At 29.3% G+C, this 25,590-nt stretch overlaps 1 protein-coding gene across 2 annotated transcripts in view; it reads left to right on the top strand.

Annotated features, from left to right (window-relative positions):
• LOC126744015 (sodium-independent sulfate anion transporter-like) overlaps positions 1-25,590 on the top strand; it is a 118,234-nt gene that overhangs the window by 54,839 nt on the left and 37,805 nt on the right. Inside the window, exons 1-2 of one of the 2 annotated variants that reach the window (XM_050451336.1) lie at positions 202-371; positions 12,683-12,905. In XM_050451336.1, the coding sequence (XP_050307293.1) occupies positions 326-371; positions 12,683-12,905 (269 nt within the window). In that variant the 5' untranslated portion in view covers positions 202-325. Of the gene's footprint in view, positions 1-201; positions 372-12,682; positions 12,906-25,590 lie in introns of those variants that run through there. The other variant, XM_050451329.1, reaches the window with a different exon arrangement.

Here is a 25,590-nt window from a genome sequence, read left to right as displayed (position 1 = left end):
GAAATTTAACTTTAAGCCATTAATCCCAAATTTATAATAGGTTTAATGCATAAGACAAATTTATGGCTATGCTATTATTGCTCATTAACAAAATTTTTGCAAAATATCGCATTTTACTTGATAAGGGCTATAGATTAAATACGAAATTTATTGGGTAAGAAGATAAAGTTTAATTAGGAATGTCTATTTTGGATGTTTTTTTTTTAAATTAATATTTGGTAGACCTTTGAGGTGTCTGGACCTTAAGGTAGTACCAACTATAATATATTTTCTCAATCTATGTTTTAATTGATTAATTAAGAATTATTACCAAAAGTGAGTCAATATGACGGTGAAAAATATTGAGGACCCACGTCAATATGATCCCCTTTGTAAGTGTATAATTTTTTTAATAATATACCAGGTGTATAATAATATTATATATTGTACGTAATATATTAAGAAATTGTGATCAGTTAAAGATCTTCATAGCATGCATAGTAATTAATACACATGTTTTTTTTTAAAAACCTTATTCAAAAATCAATTTAACGCTTTGTTCAAAAATCATGTCATAAATTTATTCAAAAACTCCGTTTGTTAAAACGTGACTACGTTGTCATAGTAAAACCATGTGATTAATTATTTCCAAAATTTTTCATTAAAAATAACAGGCAAATATTTACGACGTGCTAAAATATATAGAGGTGTGTGAAACATGTTGAAATTTATGCGAAATTTCGTTTATTTTGCTTACATGACGTACCCGCTCTAAAATAATTTTATACTGTTATAGTTTTTATTATTAAAAAAATGTAATACAGAGCCAAGTGTGTATAGTTTATGTATAATTTACGAAAGCAACAAACTAATTTATAAAATTTTCAAAATTAATAGTTTAAGTATTTATTGCTTTTTTAAAATATTGATATGTTTAAGTATTAAAAAATTATATCAAAATATGTTTTTTTTTACTTTTTACTACTTTTTATTTTTTCAAACCATTTAAATAAAGTTTTTTCCGCAATTTATTATTAAACTATTAATTGAATCATTTTAAAATGTCTTTTTTCTTATGCAGTTATTCTCACCATAAACTATAAAAATTGTTTTATTACATTTAAGGCGAATCTTATCCTAAAGCAAAGTTTCGTGATGCGTTTTCGTGTGGCATTAAAAGAAGAAAAGTTTGGAAAACGTTGGATTTTAATTGCCGCTTATACAACAACAAAATCAAACTGGGTCACTAAAACACTACAAAAAATCGAATAATTAGGTCAAAAATGGGAAAAGTTACCCAACCTTTTGGAGTCTACCGAATCTTATTTTAAAATTGCGATTTAAATATATTTAAAGTATCTTATTCTTAGGTAGCTCAGGTTTTTTTTGATATGGTATTTTTGGAAAAAAGTACTTTTTGTTTAGTTTCTACCAAAATTAATATCCCTAATGTTTTAGAAGTAGATTTTAATAATTTTAAGTGTTTCTATTGCATTTTATTTACTCCATAAAAAACAATCGTAGGATCTGAAGATTTTTTAATCTAAGAGGGACCCACCATTCTTCAACGCTTATTTGACGACGACTTATTAGTTGCCACTTATTAAGAAGACGTTGATTTAAATAGGAACTAGCCATGCCTTAATAGGCCAGTAAAACTAAGGTGTTTACATGGGGTAACCCGGAACAAATTTGGGACAAGCTGAAACTTTCAGGATACCTTTTTTAGATGGTCGACGGTGTTTCCTTAAAAATCGCACTAAATCGCATAAGTCGTACTCGCCCAATCGGACTTTAAACTAAAAAATCGTATTTTTTTTTTATTTCTTTGAAAATATCTCAAAAATTATAAACTATTTAAAAATTTTATAAGGGAGGAAATTTGTTGCCAATAAGAATAGCTACAAAACCGCTTTTTGTTTTTCAAAATCGCCTTAAAAACAAAGAACTTATGGGCCTTTAAATATTAGGCCATTACGGCTCTAAGTACCATTATACATGTGAGGGTAAAAATAGATGTATAATATTATTTCAATTCAAATTCAAATTCAAAATTTTTTATTTTGCCAAAAGTAAAAAATACATGTATCATTTAGTTAGACATAATATACACAGTTGACAAAAAGGACCAATTCACGATTACAAAACCGGTAACAGTGACCGCTGAGCGGACGCCTGCGAAAGGACCCTTAACTTAATAAATAGCTACTATAATAAATACAAAAAATAAATTAAAAAAATAGTACATATAAAGTATGCAAAGAGAAATAAATAAAAAACTACTTAATATAATAATTCCCAAAAAAAAAAACACAAGAAAACAAAAAACAAAAAGACAAATTAAAAGTAAGAGAATGGGAGCGCGCAGAAGGAAAACGAGTCTTGATGACAGTTAGATTTTAGGGATAAGTCAGGGCGTGGCAGAATATTAGAAACAATATGAAATAAAAAAATTAAAAATCAAATAAAAATAAAAAATCTCAACATCGAAATTATTATAATATTGATCTTATTTAAGTACTTAAATTTATTTATGTGACTTTTAAAACTTATAACCTAGTCTGTTCCTCCAATAGGATCTTATTTATTGAATTTTTAAAAAACAAAAATTTTGAATTCTTAAGGACTTGTGTCAAGCTATTTCACATTTTAACAGCAGCGTATGCAAAACTTTTTTCATAGCATGAAGTTCTATGGTGGGGTACAATATAGCTTTGGTCATTGGCGGTACGCTGTAGCTCTAAAGTAGTTCTTGGAAGCGGTTTAAATTTTTCTAAAAGGTAGGGGGGTTTGCCAGTACTTATTACTCTGTGTATGAGACAGTAAAAATGTTGTTTTCGTCTGTTGGCCATATTTAAAATTTTAAATTCATTTAGATAGGGCGTTATATGCTCTCTATAAGATATATTATATGATAACCTTATACACCAGTTTTGCATCTTTTGAATGGATCTTTTAGTTACCAATGATAGCGAGTCACCATAGACAACGTCACAATAGTCAAACAGGGACAGAACCAGAGAATTACATAAAAAATATTTTTGTTTTTGAGGTAGATACTTTTTATTATAATTAATATTTTTAAGTCTTAAATATGCAGTGGAAAGTTTACTATTTATGTGTTGCTGAAAAGATAGGTCTGTGTCACAAATTTTTTGCATTTTGAACGACTGGTATAGTATTATTATTTAAAGATACCTGAAATATTTGTTCAATTTGTTCACGAAGTTGTTTATTACAAGAATTTTAGATTTATTTTCGTTTAATTTTAAATTATGGTTCTTTGAATAAGAGAATAATTGGTCTAAGTCATTAGTAAGTTTTTCTTTAGCTTCTATCACATTACTCTTCACTACAGGTATAGTAAGTTGGGTGTCGTCGGTAAATTGATTGAATTTACAAAATTTAACACTCCTGTACACATCTGCTACATAAATGGCAAATAACAGAGGAGAAAGGACGGATCCTTGAGGTAATCCCTTTTTGACAAGTTTGAGATCCGACTTTATTATTGTAGAATCTTTTTTTGTACTTACGTAACTATACCTAAAGGTTAAGATATTTTGTAACAAATTTAGTGCATCTGTAGAGAATCCATAATACTTTAATTATGCTAATAACAGTTCAAGATGTACCGTATCGAAAGCTTTACTAAAATCTAAAAGTGTCATGCAAGTACTATTTGTTTGTTCTTGATTTTCTCTTATATCATTGAGGATATTAGTTAGTGCTGATGTTGTGCTAAAATTCTTTCTAAAACCAGATTGGCAGGTTGGGACTATATTTTGCTGTTCTATGAAGGACTCAATTTGTGAGAAGATATGCCTTTCAAATATTTTTGACATAGCAGAAAGTGTACTAATTGGTCTTATATCTTTAAGGGTTTTTGGATCGTTAGTTTTAGGTAGTGGTAAAATTTTTGCAGTTTTCCAGATTGTTGGATAAGTTGAAGTTAATATACAAGAATTAATAACATTTACAATAGCATCCGCACAAAAGGGTAGACACAATTTTATATCCCTTATTGATAAAAGGTCCTCGCCAACAGTATTAGATTTTATTTTAGAAATAATTTTAAACAAATTTTCATGGGTAATTAATTTGAATTTTAAATTAATATGAGTAATTAGTTTGTTGTTTTTATAAAAGTCAATGAGATGATTTGGTACTGTATTAGGCTCATTATCTGTTTCTAAAAAAAAATCATGTATATGAGTGGCGTTATTAAGAGTTTCCGGAATGTCTATTTGATTATTTTTAGATGTAAATGAAGTTTTTTTGCTGTACTCCAAAATGCCCTTCCATTACTCTTCGCAAAAGTATTAAAAAATGTAATTTTTTTCCTAGCAATTGCATGTTTTGTGAAGTTTCGAAGCTGTCTGTAATACTGTAAATGTTGATCTAATTTTGTTCTTAAAAATTTTCTGTGGGCATTATCTCTTAATTTTATTAACTTTTTAAAATTATCTGTTATCCAGGGTAAGTAACACTTTTCAACAATTTTTTTAGTTTTTAAGGAAGCATGTTCATTTAATATTTGTATTAATGTGGAATTTAAAATGGAAACTTTTTCATTTACATCGTTAGCCCTATACAATCGATCCCAAGATATTAACTTCCCTTGGTTTATAAATGTGTCAATGTTAATGCTATTGTAATCTCTAAAAGTAATAGTTTTAAACTTATTATGATTTTTTGATATCTTGAGAAGAGAATATATTAAATTGTGATCCGTAATACTTTGACAAATAGCCAGGGATCCAGATTTTGTACAATTAATATTTTGACCTGTGATTATAAAATCAATGAGGCTATGTATCTGATGTGTAAAGTCAAATCTAGTAGGTTCCTGAATGTGCTGAGTATATTGAAATATTTGTAATAACTGCCTAAGCTTGTTGGGGTAGGTAAAGTTACTTAAGAGGTTTATATTAAAGTCGCCCACTATAATAATATTGTCATAGTTGACAGATAAGTTACCTAACATATCCTCAAATTGATCAAGAAATAAAGAATTGCTCACTGTGGGTGCTTTATAAATATTGATAAAAATATAGTTTTTGTTTTTAATTATAAATTTTATAGCTATATATTCAAATAAATTTTGATTTAGATCAACTAGCGCAAAACTTATGTTTTTATTATTTGATGGATATTCTAGTGATCCTCTAAACATTAAATATACTGAACATCAGCGCGGATCTAAAAATATCGGACACGAAATTATGTTTAATCCTGAAAATACGGTAAACACAAGTCAGGCTAATTTCTTAGCTGTATTGTCAAATAAGGAAAAACTTGTAAATTATTTAAAACTTCTATTTGCTGAATAGTACAGTCAATCTGTAATTAAAAAAGGCCAGAACTTTTAAAAACTATCCAAGTCGCTAATTTTTTGAGGGTCGATTGTATTCCCGAAGAAAAGCTTAAGTCCTCGGAATTGAGAGTCAACCCCCCCCCCCCTTTTTGGGAAACTCAAAAAGTTTTTCAAATCGATTTTGCGGCTAAACAGTGAGTCATGCAGAAAAACTTATTGAACATGACATGCATTTTGTAGGTATTTTTGTCCTCTACATTTTTGCAATCCTTGCGATAGTAAAAAAAAATAGTTTCTCAGTGAAAAAATTAAAAAAGTCATTTTTGGTTACTTTGGCGCCCTCTAACTTTTCGAATTTTGGTTCTACAGCTTCGGGCCCATGAGATGAATTGTAGAGCACAAAAAGCTCTACATTTTATGTTCAATAAGTTTTTCTGTATGACTCGTTGTTTAGCTGGAAAATCGATTTGAAAAACTTTTTGAGTTTCCCAAAAAAAGGGGGGGGGGTGAGACTCTCAATTCCGAGGACTTAAGCTTTTCTTCGGAAATAGAATTGACCCTCAAAAAATTAGCGACTTGGATAGTTTAAAAAAAAAAATTACAGATTGACTGTACTAGAAGCTGGCATTTGATTTAAACAATCAGAATCAGATGCAGATTATATGATTGCCGTGACCGCAGCAACACAGGCCGAGCAAAGTCAATCTAATATTTTTGCTGTTGGACAAGACACAGATTTATTTGTCTTGCTCATTGAATATTGCAAAACACAAAATCTGTATTTTTTTAGACCAGGTGTTGCAGGCAAAATGGACAAAATAACAAATATACATACATTAAAATCGAATTTAGATCCTGCAATAGTTAAAAACATATTATTTGTTCATGCAATGTCGGGTTGCGATACCCCATCGGCATTCTTTAAAAAGGGCAAAAAAAGTGCTTTAATTGTTTTGTCTAAAAATGAAAAACTTTCCGAAGATTTACTTCAATTTAAAGAGGTATTCAGTGATATTGCCACTTTATTAAAATTAGGAGAAAATTTTATTCTAAAATGGTATGGCAGTAGGAGAAGCCAAAATTTAAACTCATTTAGGTATGTAAAATACAATCAGGTAATTGCACGCCAAAAACTGTGTAGTAACTTTGAGCTAGCTTCTTTACACCCGACAACTGAAGCTGCTCAATATATCTTAAAAGGGTTTACCTTCAGGTGCAGTCACGGTTGGGAAATAATTTAGATCCAAGAGAGTGGGGTTGGGTGGAAAAGGAGGGTTACTTAGACCCACAAAGAAACAGTAAGGACATCGCTCCCGATTTTATTATAAAATTATTATTTTGTGGATACAAGTCAGTATGCTCCAAAACGTGTACCTGCAAAAAGGTAGGAATTAAATGTTCATCAAGCTGTACAATTTGCATTGGACAGTTTTGTTGAAAATGATGAATGTACAGAATAATTTCTTTTCCTTTTATTAAAATTTGTTTTAATAAAGTAAGTATACTTTTTGTTTATGACTGTATGAAACGATTACTGTATTTGGTATCAAATTTAATAATAAATACAACTAGCCTAACTGTTTAAAAAGTGTCATTTAGGTTCCATGCCATACAGACTTTAGTTTTATAGTATGTTTCTGTTTTTTCTTTTAAATATTATTTGAGATTATTATTAAACGAGTAAGTACCAGCATATTTTAGCATAGTATTATTTACCTATTTTTGCGTTTAACCTAAAATATTAAATCATACCTAGTGATTTGTATACAATTTTCCACACTGGTTTTTTATGACAACTACCATATTTTTGTTATAAAAAACATCCAATTAATTTGCGTCAGCGTTAATAAAGTCGAATTTACCAAAAGCAGTTTAATAGAATCCAAGCCCAATCGGCCCAATTTTTATAAGCCCATAACTTTTTTGTTTTTAGGCCGATTTTAAAAAACAAAAAACCATTTTGTAGGTATTTTTATTGGCAATAATTTTGTTTTCTTGTAGATTTTTAAAAAAGATAATAGTTTTTTAGATATTTTTGAAAAAAATAAAAAAGCACGTTATTTTTACTTTAAAGCCCTATTGGGCGAGTACGGCCCATGCGATTGCTTGGGAAACATTGTCGACAACCTACAGACGGTATCCTGACAATTTCGGCTTGTTTGTTCCGGGTTGGACCCATAGTTTTACTGGCCTATAAGTAGGATTTATGCCTTTAGTTTGGTAGTATTTAAAGATATTTTCCGGCGCTAAGGTGAATAATTTTAGAGATATGGTATCGCTTTGTTTTTAGGTTCTGGTTGATTTTGACATGCGTAGTGACATTTTTGTATAAACTCTTCAATGGGTTTGTATAACAAAAATCTATTCTCGCATCATGACAGATATAATAAAAATAATAATAATAGGGATATAAGGATAATTATTTCGATTTCTTGCCAATATTACACTTTTCCAGTAAGGGCTAAAAACTACTTTTCTTTTTTTCAGCATATTATCCATTTAAATCCAAGAAAAATTGGTAAAATGAAGTTTATTAATGAATCTAGATGCGTAAAGAAAGAAAGAAACAAATAATAAAATACTAAATATAAATAAATAATAAAAAAAAAAAAATCGTGAAAAAAGTAATTCTTTAAAAATAGAAATTTGAAAAACTGAAGAAATTTGGACTTTTTATAATTTTTAGCTTTAGGATTGATAATAAAACAAAAAAATTGCGTTCCATTAATTTTAAAGTTCTATCACATATTAAATATTTAAAATTTAATTGTTTTAATGTCTCTATTTTTATTTAATATTATAGATGATGAGTCTCATTTTACTTAAGTTTTTGAATTTAAGATTATTTTTTTTTAATTTTTTTCTTTTGTTCGTTCATTTGCAGTGGAAGAAGCGAGGTTTTGAAATGGGTTCAGTTCTGGGTTCAGTTCTTCGCCCACCTTTCAGTCTATAAGGAATAAAATACAACAGAATACAACCTACTTCCCCACCTGGAATTTTAAAGATTCTCATAAGGCGTTTGATTAAATTGAGACGTGGGCATCCATCTAAACAAGGCACGATGCGAAAATAGATTCTGGTTATACAAATTTAAGAATATATGGATAAATGTCAGTATGCATATCAAAATCAACGAGGATTTCAAGACAAATAAGGTCAAAATAAATAGCGAAGTACGTCAAGGCGATATCATACCCCCAAATTTATTTACCCTAGCGCTGGAATACCTTTAAATTAGTACAATGTGAAATTAAAGGCATAAATATTTATGGGTTCCATGACCTTGTCCTATATAATAACCAGCAACATATAGCTGAGTATTGAAAAACGGAATTTACTTTCAACAACTAAAATATATAATACCGCATAACAGTAATTAGGGTATTTTCAATGTTCAAAGCTATTTATTTGTAGTACACCTTCTAGAACTCGTCAAAAGAGGTTAATGTACCAAAAATCACCTATATATAAGTTGCATAATAAGAGATAACATTACTGAAAATTATTATTTATTTATTTATGATCAATTTTTATATTCAACTTTTACAAATCAAAGCCTGATTTTCTTTTTTTTTTATAAATTTTTGCAACATGTTTGTAGGTATTTGATCTGAAACAGATATTAAAGCATTTTTTTTCTAAATTTTACAGTTTTTCAGAAAAGGCAAACAAATGACTTTTTCCCCTTTTGGCTTATTTCATCCAACTGAAACATTATAGTTTAAAAAAAATTCAATAAATCAACTCATCGTTCTTATGTAATGAGTGTGGGTGCAAAATAAAATAGATGTATTACGAAAAAATTCAAAAAATAAAAAAAAAATCCGTTTTTCTTGATTTTTAAATTTGACATGGTTAATATATACTTACCCTTTCTACAGAATACACACATCAAAATGGTCTAGGGAACACATACAAATATGTTAATATTTTTGAGAAGATTGGAAAAAAGTTAATTATTGCAATTTTTTTACATTATTCGAATAAAATAACAATATAATTATTAACTTTTTTTGGAGATTATAATTTACTCATAATTTAGGGCCCAAATAAAAATAAAGAACAAAATCCCATTTATTACCGTTTATTAAAAAAAATTATAAAAATAAAAATTTACCAAATACAAATTTAGCTAGTAGCCAGATGGTCCACATTTGGCATCGCCTAGGCATACTTAAAATTAAATTATTAATTAATTCTTGGGGCAACTCCTCCCAAACATGTGTCACAGCAAGACGAAGCTCCAGAGTGCTTTGAAAAAAGTCAAATCGTTGAAGAAGTTGCCTTTTTAATCAATCCCAAACATGCTCAATTGGATTAAGGTCCGGCGAGGTAAAGGGCCAGGGTAGAAGATTGATTTGATTTTCCTCAATAGCGATTCGTACAAGCCGTGCTCGATGTGGTGGGGCATTATCTTGTTGCAACAACGAATTTGGGCCCATTTCGCGTAAATATGGAACAATTACAGGCAGTAGTATATTATCCCTATAACTTATTCCAGGCATTGTATTTTCCACAAAAATGAGGTTCGTTTTTCCGTCAAGTCTAATGCCATCCCAAAACATTAGTAATCCACCACGTTGCCTTACTACTTCTCAGGTATGACGCAAACGACTTTCATTTCCTTCCTCTCTCCAGACACGAATTCTACCAGAATCAGGATAAAATGAAAATCGAGACTTATCCGTAAAAAGAACTGTGGCCCATCATTCTTGATTCCAATTAACATGTTCTTGGCACCACGTTAATCTTGCACCTCGATTTCCTAAAATTAACCGAGGAACCCTTAGGGGTCTTCTGGCATGAAGTCCTCTCTCATGCAAATGGTTTCTAATAGTTTGACCTGAAACCTCGACGTTATGCACTCGTGAGAGCTGCTGAACCAAAACAGAGGCTGTTACCGTGGGATTTCTTTGAGCTTGCAAAGTTATAAAACGGTCTTGGGCAGGTGTGGTAACTCGCGACGGGCCTTAATGCCGTTCACTAACATCATTTGTCTCTCTATATCTTGTCCACAAACGGTTAATTACACTGATAGATGTATTTAAAGCTCTTGCAACGTCTTTTTGACTTCTTCCTGCCTCAAGCATTCCGACTGCTCTTAGCATTTCCTCTCGAGTTAAATGTCGTCTCTCCATTTTTATTGAATAAAAACTAAATCGCAATTATTCAGTTGGAACCACAGAAAATGCGATATTGCGTTGGAATTTAAAAATTATAATCTGCGTTATTTCGACAAAATGTGCAAGTAGCAAAAGACGCTGTTCTGGCATGATTTTTTGTACCGAAATATTTATTTTACTTCGTTGGTATCTTAATATTAAAGGTAGTATCTATTTCGTATGAAAATATAAATATATAAAAATTTATAAGGCAAAAAAAACTATTTTTCTAAGTGTTTCTTAGACCATTTTGATGTGTATATGTCCAAAGGAAGAGAAAGTATACTCAAAGTCAAAGTCTCACAAATCAAGCGTCTAATAAAAGGTTACGCGTTTCGCCGCATTAGGGCATCATCAGAGCTCATCTAAATACAAAAACTTCACACTGACTCTCACTAACATAAATAAAAATATAAAATATAATATATCTACAACAGCGTATGCCATTATTGACATATACTGTCAATATGTTAGTGAGAGTCGGTGTGTAGTTTCTGTATTTACATGAGATCTGATGATGCCCTAATGCGGCGAAACGCGTAACCTTTTAATAGACGCTTGATTTGTGAGTCTTTGACTTTGAGTATACTTTTTCTTCCTTTGGTCATATATCTAAGTCTCTTTGAAAATAATGGTAGATTATTTTGAATTACAGATTATGTGTTCAATTTTATCTGGTGTGAAGTTTTTGAGGTGTTTTTGCTTTTGAAAAGGTAAATCGTGTGGACAAATGTTTTAAATGGAAAATTGATTTTCTTACTATTTTTATTTTAATTTACATTATATTTAATTAATCTTTACGTATCTTTACTTACTATAGACGAAAATTTCATTTTAATTAAAATTTTCTGGGTTTTGAATATGAGATATTTTATAAATTTAAAAAATGGGGAAAAAGTAAATTATTTTTGCCTTTAAAGAGTATTCAGATCAATTTTTCTGCCAATTTCTTTACTTTTTTTATTCTACTACATTTCATTATTCAATTTTTAAATAATCCTAAAATAATATTTTACGTGAAAAGGAGCAAATACCACTTTGATCCTACATCGTTTTCATAGTAATTTTTTAATACTTACTATAGAGGATAAGCCTTATTCTACCATTTTCTGCAATTGTTAAGCTTATTAAAATCGAAATAAGGTTTAAAAAAAATATATTTTTTTTAATATTTAAATCGTGAATTTTCTCGAAATCTAATTATTCTTGTTCAGTTATGACCATAGTAGACTCGAAGTAGCCACTGAATTAATCTGAGATGAATATTCTATATACAGGGTGGTCCAGTTTAAACGTCATTAATTTTAACACGTGTTAGAGAATTTTAAAAAATAGACATTCATTATTAAATTTTTTTTAGAAATGATTGATAACAAAGTTACAGGGTGTTAAAGTTAAGAATAATTAATTGTTTATTTACCATAACTTTTAAACTATCAGCTTAATTTTAGTTAAATTTCGCATGCAGGTAATATTAGTGAATTGTCAATTACGGTTGGTTTCTTGAAACGATTTTATTTTTTTACCGCATAATAATTCTTCAAAAAAATAACAGCTGTAACTCCTAATAATAATTGTGTTAACTGCAATACATAAATTTAGTAGGTATGTACATACATTTACACACTTAAGTAAAAACCTAATAAATCAATGAATCATAATCGTCCTCTTTATGTCTGAAATTTGCATCACGTGACAAAATTCAATATTTATTTCGCGATTCTTTTGTCTCGTATCTTTCTAGCCATAATTTTGAAACATATTCGAAAATCTCTAAGAAATTGTACGTTTTTCACTAATCTCTGTTCAAATATATTTTTTTCGGCAGACGTTTTATCTATTTTAAGAGGGTATTATCAGTGAAAATTAATCTCACATTAAGTCTAACAGGTACTACTGTATGATTAATCATATTTAAATTTTTTAGTGGGGATTTAAGCCTATAATATAACTTACGTAAAATTTACTATACAGGCAACTTATCGCAAAAAATTTTTTTTTGATAATTCCCATTTCCTTGTGAGACAATTTATCTGTAATTTATTATATTTATTAAATATCATAAATTTTGTTGATATTAATAATATTTAGGACGGAAAAAATAGAGTGGAAAATTTTAGCGAAAGCATGTTTTTAATAAGATTGCAATCTTTTTTACTTTATATTGCTGTTTATTGTTAACTGTTTAAAGAGTATATTTGATAAAATATTTTTTTAATTTCAGTAATTAACGAAACAGCCAAAAAAACAACCCCTTTTGAAAAAGTAAAAGAAATAGTCCCTTTGGTGAAGAAAAAAGCATCCAGTGCCTTTACGAAGAAAACTCTATACAAGAAATTGCCATTCTTAGGATGGATACCCACCTACGACAAATCCTGTGCTTTAGGGGATTTTTTAGCTGGAGTTACCGTAGGTCTTATGGTCATTCCTCAAGGATTGGCTTACAGGTAGGTTTACCTACTAATCTAAGTTATTATTATTATTCATATAACAAAAAAAAATGCATATCTTGTGAAAGGGTGATTATGCAGATAATAATAATCAAATATGAAAAGAGATTACCCAATCCAATACCATTAAGTTTTACTGAATAAAATTTAGATTAGATGAATAATAAAGAATACATTCTTTAGAAAATGAAAAACCTGCTTTTCCGATTTTATCAATGTCAGCGTCAATGGCGTCCCACAGGCAAATAATTATTTTAATTATAAGAAATGACATTCCAAAGGAAAATTAGTTTTTAAAATAAAAATTGTTTATGACTATTAAAAATATATTGCATTAAAACAGGATTTTGACGAATAAAGCGGAGAACACACATAGGCGATCGCGACCACGATCGCGATGGTGATAGCGATAGCGATCCGATTTAGCAAACGTAAACGAATACATTAACACATATAGTTCAGTTCAGAGATCTATTAGAATCTTTGATGTGCCGCGAATAGTCCGTGTGCCGGTGTTGCTTGTATTGTCCCATGACATGCATGTTTAAATCGGAAAATTTTATGTAAATGGAGTCATAAAGTTATATTCTAAGTGATATTTAATCATTCCATTAAATAAATAAATGTTTTAAGCATTTTTCTCAGAATTTATAAATTTGATTCGTAAAATTTTACTAAATGCGCCCACGTACTATTTTGTTAGATGCCTGACCTCAGTCGCAGCCACTCAATCGTGAAAAGTTGCACAGGTCCGGCCTTAAAATGTATTTGTATTTAAAACTTTATTATTCGGGATTTTTGGGTTTAGTTTTATTAAGCTAGAAATTGAAGATAGTTGATAGCAAAATAATATTTAATTTAACTATAAGATTTAAGTACGTAAAATAAGTTTTAAGCATTTTTCTCAGAATTTATAAATTTGATTCGTAAAATTTTACTAAATGCGCCCACGTACTATTTTGTTAGATGCCTGACCTCAGTCGAAGCCAGTCAATCGTGAAAAGTTGCACAGGTCCGGCCTTAAAATGTATTTGTTTTTAAAACTTTATTATTCGGGATTTTTGGGTTTAGTTTTATTAAGCTAGAAATTGAAGATAGTTGATAGCAAAATAATATTTAATTTAACTATAAGATTTAAGTACGTAAAATAAGTTTAACCAAAAATTTTAATTTAATAAGTTTAGTTTTTAGCGCCATCAGTGGGGTGTTTATAACAAGTGATGAGAGAATAGGTGGTACGAATTACTTAGGCCCATTTATTCTGTGTATTAAGGCATTAAATATTTACTGTTTGACACAAAAGGGTAAAATGTTTTGGTTTGTCTTCAAATTTTATATATTGTATTTCCTTTTTTTGGGTATTGAGATTTATTTTTACTTGGTGGTGATTATTAATGGGGATTTTGGCTGCCATATTCAATGTCCTTTATTATTGTTTTTTTTTTAATTAATATATATTATGATATATTATTATAATAATATACTCGTGAAAACCCCCATCTCTATATTTCGTACCAATCTCTTTTGATAAAAAGTAATTATGTTGTCAGAAAAGTGGAAGTATATTTTTTTAAAATTAACTTTTACATTAAAAATCATCTAGCGGTCTATAACTTATGCGTTTAAAAGACACAAGTTTTACTTGTAAAAAACACACTTTACATCCTGAATGTAATATTTATTAATTTGTTTGCCTCATATTTAGTTATTGTGCATAATAGGAGAGTTTAGGTGAAAATTAACAAAGATAAATGCTTATACTAAAAACTAAAAATCTTATACAAGACACTACATTTTAAGTATACTGAATCCTAAAACTACACTGAGGATACTAAATACTTTTATAAATTTAACCAGTCTTTTGAATCTGGCCCAAAAAATTAATACAATTTACAATTTTCAGTTTCTTCCATTAAGGAAGGAAACAGTTTCTCTGTTGCTGCTATGGATTTCAACTTTATCTCGCACATCAGCATATGGATACTAAAGCATTACATTATAATTATATTCTTTATTGTGTCGCTTAAGGACAAACAGGGGCAGTAAGCTGAAAAACCCAAAACTTTAAACTTGTTTAATTAATAAAAATAGGGTGTTCTTACTATGGCAAAAAAGGGACTTTTTTCCAGAGAATGAAGGAAGAAGCAGTCTTTATTGTGTCGCTGAAGGGCATATATTGCTGCATGTTGTCAATGAGCCAAAAGATAAGATTGGAACAAAATTCGTGATAGCGACTTGGTAATTTTTGATCAGTTGACTGTCGTTTTCTATAAACCCATTCAATTTTTTTACCCATAAACACTCTATTATTTATGAAAAAACGTTTGAATATTAAAATGGATCAATATCTTTTTGACACATAAGTTTATCTCTATCTAGCTCATAAATGAATGAGATAAGTATACTTTTATCTCATATAAATGTTGACAAATTATTATGTTTTTACAGGCACTCCTGAAATAAAAATTCCAATTACTTGACTTTTATAAAATGGATTTTAGTAAGTTCTTTAACAAAAACTAAAAAAGCCTTCAGAGTAGTCCATAACTCGTTCATCTCAAAATTAAATTAATAGAACCCTAAGAAACTAGGGTACTAACCAGAAACAAATTATTTTGTCTTTTACAGCCACCCCTTGAATAAAAATGCAATTTTCTTGGCTCTTAATAAATGGATTCTAGTCATTTCTTTAAAAAAGAATAAAAAAACCTTTAAAGTAGTTCATAAATCAATAACGGGAAAATTTTGGCTGTTAGAACTCAAGGTATAAGTAAGATGCCAATAAGAGACAAATTTTTTCCTTCTGGAATAAAATGTCCGTTTTCTTCCGACTTTTAGTTATTAAATTTTAGTTATTTTTATAGAAAAGACTAGGAAAGTCTTCAAAGTAGTCAATAAATCAATAATAACGAAATTTTTACTACTAGAATTCAAGATATTGGCGGGCCAATAAGAAACAAATTATTTTTTTTCTTACAGGCACTCCTGGAACAAAAAATCCAATTTTTTGACTTTTAGTAAATGAATTTCAACAGTTTCTTCAGAAAAGACTAAAAAACCCTTCAGAGCAGTCCATAAATCAATAATTTTAAAATCTTGACTACTAGAACTCAAGATATTATTGTTTCAATAAAGGACAAATTATTTTATTTTTTACAGGCACTCCTGGAATGAAAATTCAATTGTCTTGACATTTAATGAATAAATTCCAATCATTTCTTCAGAAAAGAGATGGCCATAAATCAATAATTGAAAAAATGTTGATTTTAAAAAATTTAAAATATTGGGGTGCCAATAAGGGACAAATGTTTTTTTTCGCACAGGCACTCCTGGGATAAAATTTCAATGTTCTGGGCTTTTAGCTAGTGGATTTTAGTTATTTCTTTAAAAAATACTAAAAAAATCTTCAGAATAATCCATAAATCAATAATTGCAAAATTTTGACATTTTCCTTCTTAAAAAAATTCCTGTGGTTATTATTAAGTAAGAAAAAAATGTGATTTTTGTTGTAAATTTCTTCGTCAAAAAAAATTCCTAGACAAACACGAAATTTGATCCTCAACTGCGACAACAGAAGGAAGTAAGCTGTAAAAGACAAAATTTTAGACTTATTTTCTTAATAAAAACAGTGTTTTTCTTACTATAGCAAAAAAGGGTTTTTCCCAGAGAATGATGGAAGAAGTTATATTACTAAAACAAATCGCACGTTGAGGTTAGATAAATTGACTGATTTTACGGAATTATTGATTGAAAATGTAAAAACGTATCATGTTTTATTTGATTTATCCCATCCAGATTACAAAAATGTGCGTATAAAGAACAAAATATGGGACAAAATTGCAAAGAATATAGTATTAAAACACACAGGTAAGCATTTTGTTTATTATATAATTAGTTAAGTAATGAAAAGTTTAATCAAATTATTATAAAGTACTAAAATAAGTAATAAATTTCTCACGTATGTCAAAAGCCAAATTTACTGCTCTTTTTCCATCAACCGGCAAGCTGTTAAATAAAACTCGGGGTCTATCATTATTCTCTTGTAAGTATACAAACTGTTGATCAATATTTTTAACTCGTAGAAGGTTGTGCAATAAGCAAGCTACTTTGACCAGTTTTTTAGCTGTATCTACTTTAACTTCTAATGACCTAAAAAACAGTCTCCATTTGTCTGCCAATATGCCAAATGCATTTTCGACAACCCGACGTGCTCTACACAAGCTATAATTAAATGTTTCTTTATTTCGATCAAATCGGGATTGTCTGTATGGAAATGGTCCCATTAAATAAGTACTTAATGTAAAAGCTTCATCGCCTATTAAAACACACGGAATGTCATCATGATCTTCATCTGATACAGATCTATTCGGTGGTACATTAAAAGTGCCATTTGCAAATTTTCTACCCATAGCCGATACTTGAAATATACCTCCGTCACTGTTTTTACCATATCCACCTACATCTATGGTAATAAATTTGTATTCAGGATCAACAATCGCCATTAGAACAATTGAAAACTTTTTTAAATAAGAAAAGTAATTTGATCCACTGTTTTGTGGACACTTAATAGTTATATGCTTCCATCTATACTACCCAAACAATTAGGAAATTGCCATAAATGTTTATAACCGAAAATTGATTTTTCCCATATTTCTGCTGTAGGCTCTGGCATATAAATTGGTTGCAATCTCTTCCAAATTTCTTCAACAATTGAAGCAACTGTTGAGAATCCCATCCGAAAACTATGACCAATTGTTTTATATGAATCGCCTGTCGCCAAAAATCTAAAATTAAAATATTTTAAAATAATGAATATAAAAAATAGAATGTTCTATTCAAAGTAATAAAGTTTCTTTTGCTAAGAAATAAATGTCGCTAGTAGAAAACAAATGTAATTCTGTTGTATTTTCCTCCTGAAAATGGACATTGAGGTCCACAAAAGTGTCACATATTACCATCAACGATTTCGCAGTAATCATAAACTATTCACCGTTTTCTGCAACTTTTTTTTCTGTAGGTATTATTAAAACATATTTTTTTATTTAGGTAACGATCTAAAAAAACGCTAGAAAAACCTAAGAGATTGTTACTCAAAATATCTCCGCACCGAAAAGACAAAAACTGGACAAGCTGCTAAAACTATCTGCCGCTACAAAATCTGGGCTTGTGCGCAACAGATGAAAGTTTTTTAGACGTTTTTTACAATTTGCTCAGACTGATACTAATGTAACTGACGAAACAGAAATTCATGAGTTTGCAAGCGAAGAATGCGAAGAACGTAGTGATACAAACGAAGATTTACAAAGTGAAAGTATACTAGGAAGTGAAGCTAATCATCGAAAAATATCAAAAAATTCATTTAAACGAAATCAAGAAAAAAAGAGAAAATCAATGGAAGACTCGACATCCAACCCACAAGCTTCATCTGTTGATAAAGTTATCAAATTCCTAGATGAGAGACACATTGCAAATCAGAAAACTAACATTACAGATGAAATTGATATAACATTTCAAGGGTACGCAGCAAGTGTAAAAACGTTGTCGACGAAAGGACAGATAATGGTCAAATAGAAAGTTGCTAAAATAATAATGGAACAAGAATTAAGTGAAATCCGGATGCAAAGACAAAACCAACCAGGCAATAGTTCCTCTTTTAATTCCATGGAAGTATCAAATATGCCAAACTCCCCCTCACAGCGTTCATATTTGACAAACAGTTGTACTGCTCAGGAAGTCTCTGAAGAAAGTTCTACAACAACCTGGTATGAGGAATTCTGTACGAACAATATTGACTGATTAATTATTAAGTATTTTTTAGTATTATGTAATCTAGCTGTTGTAAAACATTTTAATAAAAATAAGAATAAAATGTAAATGCTCATTCAATTACCTTAATGTAACTGCTAGCCGTTCTGTTGGTCCAATAGGTTCCCTAAATGTAGTTTGATCTTTAGTAATATCTTTTCTAATAAAATCTAGTATTTCATCAAAACTATTAAAATTCATTCTGAAATACCTATAGAACCGATTTTCATCCTTACGAAGTTCAGGATATAGGTTATGAAATTCTCCTTCTTCGTTCCGCTTTTTATTTATATCATGTACCCAAATATCCCTTCTCTTTCTTCTATAATTTAAATTATGTTATTAAATTATATTATTTAGCGTGTGACTATGCGTCTATTTTAAACGGTTATAAAATATGCACTACTTCAAAAAAAAAAACAAATAAAAGATAAGGTTATGTTCTTACTTTGTTGTTTCATTTGTACAATTTTCTTCCTCTAATAATATAGCAAAAATGAGTGCCTCTTCCTCTAAACTACACATTTTTCACTTTTGGTATAAACTGGATCGCAATCGCAATATGTCTGTTCACTTACACCAGCGATCACGATTTGCATCGCTATCGCCATCGCGATCGCCTATGTGTGTATTTAGATACTATAAATAATTTTTTTAAAGAAACAAGTATTATAGATAAATAAAGCAACAAAAAAAAATATAAATACAAAAAATTAATATATAAGGTTTTTTGAAAATCTTTAGTAAAGTTGGTTATAAAATACGAATAAGAAATATTCTGCATACATTTTGAAATATGAAATTTGTTATAAGTTCAAATAGATTACCCGATACGTGCCATTAAGTCTTACTGAATAAAATTAAGATTAAATAAATAATAAAGAATAAAATCTTTAAAAAATGAAAAATCTACTTTTCCGATTTTAAATGAAGTACCATGGTTCATGGTCAGCGTCAATGGCGTCCCACAAGCAAATAATTATTTTAATTATAAACAATTACATTCCAGAGGAAAATTAGTTTTTTAAATAAAAATTGTTTATGACTATTAAAAATATATTGCACCAAAACAGGATTTTAACGAATAAAACGGAAGAACATTTTCTGTAAGCTTACACCCCAAAATACTTATAGTTTAAATACTTACATTTGTAGACAGATGAAGTGATATTTATAAGGCGTCGTATTACAAATCTGAGAGACCTGCACAGATGGGAATCAGAAAATCCAAAAGCTGTACGTCCTTGTAATTTTCACCACGAATTTGCTGTTAACGAGCTGCTTTAATCGATGACTTATTGATTGGTCCGGGTCTGCTTTCTGCAAGGTTTAATGCGGACAGTTACCTTCAGTTTCTTATGGAATAATTACAAGGACTTTTGGAGGATGTCCTACTGAATATTCGTCTACACATGTGGTTCCAAATGGATGGGGCTCCACCGGATTTCGGAATTACTATCCGAAAATGGGATACGGCCAACTATCTAAGATGGATTGGTCCTGTTGCCTGGTCATGGGGGTACATGAAAGATTTGGTCTACGCGCAAATTTCAAATACAAGGGAAGAGTTATTCGACCGTATTCAGCACGGATAACTACGTCATCTGTTGGCCTACGGGCACAAGCGCGCATTCAATAAGGAGGTGGACAATTTGAAAATATTATCAATTAACCTTTTTTTTAATAAAATCATTTTTTATTTACTTCACACATTAATTTTTAGTATTATCTTTTATAAAAAAAGATAATATCGATGGGCGTGTAACTTTAAAACAAATAAAAAGAGACCTACAAGTTTTATGTTTTTTTTTTTACTTAAAATAAGCGTGAAATAAACAGGTGATTACTATTAATCACCTGTTTCATCCATTTATCACTATTAGACAACGTTATTTGTTTGCCATCCGATTTTGGATCGCCAAATTTAGCGAACGCTTTATATTGTTCATTAAAAGATGTTGAAAACGGGGTAGCAGGTCTGCCATTTTCGGCCTTATCGCCGTCAATGCTGAGATTTTGTACCTCGTTTGTTGGTGGTTGTGGTGATTCGCTCATCGTTCAGTCTAGAAATATATCACAAAATTACATTTTGGATTTAAAATATAAAATTGGAAAATTATTAACTGTAGATGTAGTTCCCATTGTTCTAAAAAATATATTTGAAATCGACTTTTGTTGGAACAATACATACATTTGGTGTAATGCCAATTAAATCAAAATGGCTGATATATTAATAATTACTCATTAAATCAAATTTTAAGTATTTCAATATCATTCTTTTTGCTTTCTTAGACTACTAAATTTTGCTACTTGCTTTTTGTTTAATTTTTTTTTCATCATACATTTGATATTTCCTTTTTATCAGATAATTTTAATTTGCTTAAGGGAATATCAATAGATATTAGATGTTTTACCTTATTTTATCCACCATAGTGGAAAAAATAATTCATTTATCATTACAAGATTTAAAAGAAAGAATCTTGAGTACCATCAACCATTTTCTTCTAATAAGGGCTTCACATTGGATTATTTTAAATTTTTTGTATTGAGAGGAAAATATATATAAAAATCTCTTGATATGCTATGCTAATACAACTAAATCTTACCGATATTCTAGATTTTCAGTTTCATAGATTAAATTAAAGCTTTTAAAACATTTTTATAAGTCTATCATTAAAAAAAGTATATTTTCATTATCAGTTTTATATGTCAAAGAATATAAGAATAAAAATAAAATCCGTTTGATCTCTGTATATAGAAATTATATATATATAGGCATTAACATTTATATACTATAAATACCATTTTTTTAAAGGAACAAGTAATATAGATTTTAATAAATAAAACAACAATAAAAATTAATCTATTTTATTAAAAATCTAAGGTTTTTTGAGAAACTTTAGTAAAGTTGGCTATAAATTACCAATGAGAAATATTCTGCATAAATTTTATTAATAAACATATGAATTTGATGAATAAACTGGTTTATTAAATAGGAAAATTCTAAGAAATATTTTAATTTTAATGAATAAAATCATAAAAAGGAGCAATAAGCAATATTATTAAGGAAATTGAAAATTGTATGCAAGTAAATTCATAAAATAAAATTTAGCTGAAAAATAACTGCAGTTTTTATTATTTTCGAAAATCAATTTATGTTAAATTATATCAACAAAATATTTGGCATAAAAGTTATAAACATTTAAAATTAAAAGTTAAAATTAGTTTGCAAATTTCATAAAGGATGATGAAAAGGAAGAATGATTTTTTTTTTACAAATAGATTGTAAAATTAAAAAGAAACCCGTTTATATAATTTACCAAGTAATAAAAAAAATAAATGAAAATGAGACTGTTAATAAATTATACTCATTAATTGCCAACTAAATATACAAAATAAAATTAAATAAAATGATTTTATTATATATATAACGTAGCTGAGTTAACAATAAAATAATAAAAACAATATCAATACAAAGTGATTATGAAACAAAAATTATTTGAAAAAAAAAATTTATAAAAAATTAAATACGAAAGAGATAAATTTAAAGTGAATAGGAAGATAAAAGAAAATTTTGTAGTAGATAAAGAAAACATAAAGGATAAGAAACAATAGGAAAAGAGAAAAGAAAGAAAATAATAAACTAATAAATTCCGCTTGTTTTTTCGCTAAGTTAAAAAGATCTTTTTTTCACTTTATGAAAATATTTCATTTTTATGTCAAAAAGGTACAAAGTTCATTTTTCGCGGAGTTGGCCATGAATGCGGAGGCCATTTGTCTTATAAACAATTATTATTGTTTAATGATTTAGCGTCATTTACTGACAATTCTGCAAAATATTATTTATTTGATTTAACTTTTTATTTTGTTTAGTAGTTCTTATCTTGTTAATTTTTTGTTCTTGTTCTTGTTAGTGTTAAATAGTTTTTTCGTATCTAGTTGTTTTCGTTTGTATTTAGTCAGTTTTGTTTAAATTCTTAAATTCCGAATTTGGAGATATGTTAAAAATGAAGTTTACGAGTTTGAACCTCCTGCGACTCTCGAACAACTGGAGGACAGGGTTTAAAATGTCTTAAATTATATAAATAGAAACACCCTGCGCAAGGTAATTAGAAGAAATGTAAAAAATGTTTTAACAAGAATGGTTGTCATTTAGAATACTTTCATTTAATATTATAGTTACAAGTAGTTAATTGTTTTATTTAAAAATTACCTAAAAGTATAACTTAGCACATTATTTTAAAGGAAAAAAAAAGATCTTTTTAATTTAGGAAAAAAAAAACAAAACCGCCATAAGAAAAAAAGAAGTTGAAGATGGAATTTCAGAATCATAACGTCGAAAACAAAAACTGAATTCAGATATGCGTTGTCCTTAAAAAGTGGTCCTAATAATGTTTTTACAAAAGAAATTTAAAAAAATACAGCCCTTTTTCAAAAATGAAAAATTTTAATTTATTCCTAATATTTCAAAATCGGAAAAAGATAAAGTCGTTCTAAAAGCGGCACTAAATTAGTAACTAAATGCCCAACAACTTTTCCCATTTAACCAATTTTCTATCTCTTACAGTTTCCAAGATACCCATAGTGTAGATGATATCAATTCGAACACCTTACAAATTGGGGTACGGTCAATATACTAAATTCACGCATTGAAGCAAATAGCAAAATATATAATGAGCGGTCCTCGTATATTTAAAGACATCTGATCGCTGAAAATTCCTAAACCCCGGCCACAGATGTAAATAGCTCCGTGGAGCTATTTACATCTGTACCCCGGCCCGTTCAATGAGAAATTTTGTCAGAGAGAGGTAGGCTAAGTCCCCAGCAATGACGTGTAAAAGACGAACACAAAAGATTACTACCGGTGCTTGGGGTTTGAATTGTGGACGGAAATTTTACATGGGCCTGGTGCCAGTGGCGTTTTATGTTTTATTTCTGGTTCAGAATCAGGTGTCTTAAGAGTGTGTTGGTCGCGTGTCGTAATTTTATAAATTAATTTGTTGTTACCGTTGTGGTCTTTGTTTTTGTTGTTGCTTTTGTCGTTGTTAATACTGTTGTTATCACTGTTTTTAAAAACTTTTTATCTAACAATTTAAAATGCCATTGTAGAAACCTTTTGATGTTTCTGAAAATGAAATGGACAATTTGAAAATTAATTTCGACTTGGCGCAATCGGAATTTTTAAATAAAGACTTACATGTTCAAACCCAGAGAGTTGTATTAAATATTTTCAATTGCCTAAAAAACGAAATGCGCGGGGCCTCACAAAACGACATTTTAAAAAGAGTTTGTGAGCTGACTAAACTTGCCCGTACCATATACATTATTATTACCATCTACACAGTGACAAAAGCCGGAGACGTCATCGATCATTCTGTGACGGGAAAAAGGACCAATAAGCTTAAAAAAGTTGATGATACCGACAAAGACGTAATACGCCGAACTGTATATCAATTTTACAGTCAAAACAAAGTTCCAACCTTAGACATGATTCAGAATAAATTACTTATTGATTATCCTAATTATATATATAAATCTCTTCTCACCTTACATCATGTTTTACAAGATTGTGGTTTTTAAATACAAAAAATTGGACAAAAGAATGCTTATAATGGAATCTCCCCGTATCGTAGCATGGAGGCATGAATATTTACGAAAATTAAGGAATACCGCCAATTAAATAGGGAGATAGTGTACCTTGATGAAACTTGGTAAGGTACTTAAACACACGATGTTGTGAAATATGGTTGGGTGGATACTAGTAGTAAGTGCACACTAAATGGACCTTGTTCACGCGGTAAACGGGTCATCATACTTCACGCAGGTGGTAATAAGGGTTTTATTTCGAACGCTTTACTATTATCGGCCAAAAATATAAAGGACTCTTCAGCTGACTACCATGAAGACATGTCCGCCAGTCTATTTGAAAATGGTTTGCTGAACAATTACTGCCAAATCTATCTCACAATTCAGTCATCGTGATGGACTGATTCAAGATTATACCACAAAGTGCCCAACAACAGCACAAAGAAGGACGACATTGTTAAATTTATGGAACTTAAAAACATGAAAATTCCTCAAAAGGCTACTAAAAAGGTGTTATTAGAAGCTATAAAAAAAAAAAATTGAGAAGGAATATGTTATCGACAAACTCTGCGAAGCACAAGGTCATGCACAATTTTGCGCCTTCCTCCATATTACTGCATATTTAATCCGATTGAGATGATTTGGGCTGCAGTCAAGGACAAGGTGAGAAAAGGAAATTAATTTCCAACTGACAGTACTTTTGTACTAGGAAGTATAAGGACAATAATTGATGAAATCCACAACAGTGATATATGGATGAAATGTGTCCAGAATGTTATTAAAAAGGAGAATGAATATGGTATTTTACCCATAATTGACCCCATTATTATAGACCCAAATTCGGATTCAAGGTCGGAAAATTCGGATAGTGACTTTTATTTTTGCATGTTTATTATGCGTTATTACTTTATTTGATATTATTAAAATTAAAATTATTATGTCATTTGCCATAAAGCTGACTGTGCTCTCTGTTAAGAAAAGACGATATATAAAGAAATAGTTGCAGGGAATATATTTTATCAGGTTAGTTAAATTTATTACATTTTTAAATATTTTTTAATTTTAATTTTTAATCTAATTTGTTCATATTTTATGGGCGTATTTCTTGCCAACGACAATTGATTTAATTGTCGAAAATTCATAAAAAGCTTAGTCAGATTTTCTTTGTTTTTTTAAGGATTAACATACGGACAATAGGAATTTACGAATTAAAAATAGGTAGGGACTATTGTGAAGAATAATTGAGCTCAGAGGTTTTTAAATTCTAAACCTTAAAAAACAAAGATTATTA

The sequence above is a fragment of the Anthonomus grandis genome, chromosome 1 (genome assembly GCF_022605725.1).
Source record: "Anthonomus grandis grandis chromosome 1, icAntGran1.3, whole genome shotgun sequence".
In the NCBI taxonomy this organism is placed as follows: Eukaryota; Metazoa; Arthropoda; class Insecta; order Coleoptera; family Curculionidae; genus Anthonomus; species Anthonomus grandis.
This window is presented reverse-complemented; position numbering and strand designations above follow the sequence as displayed.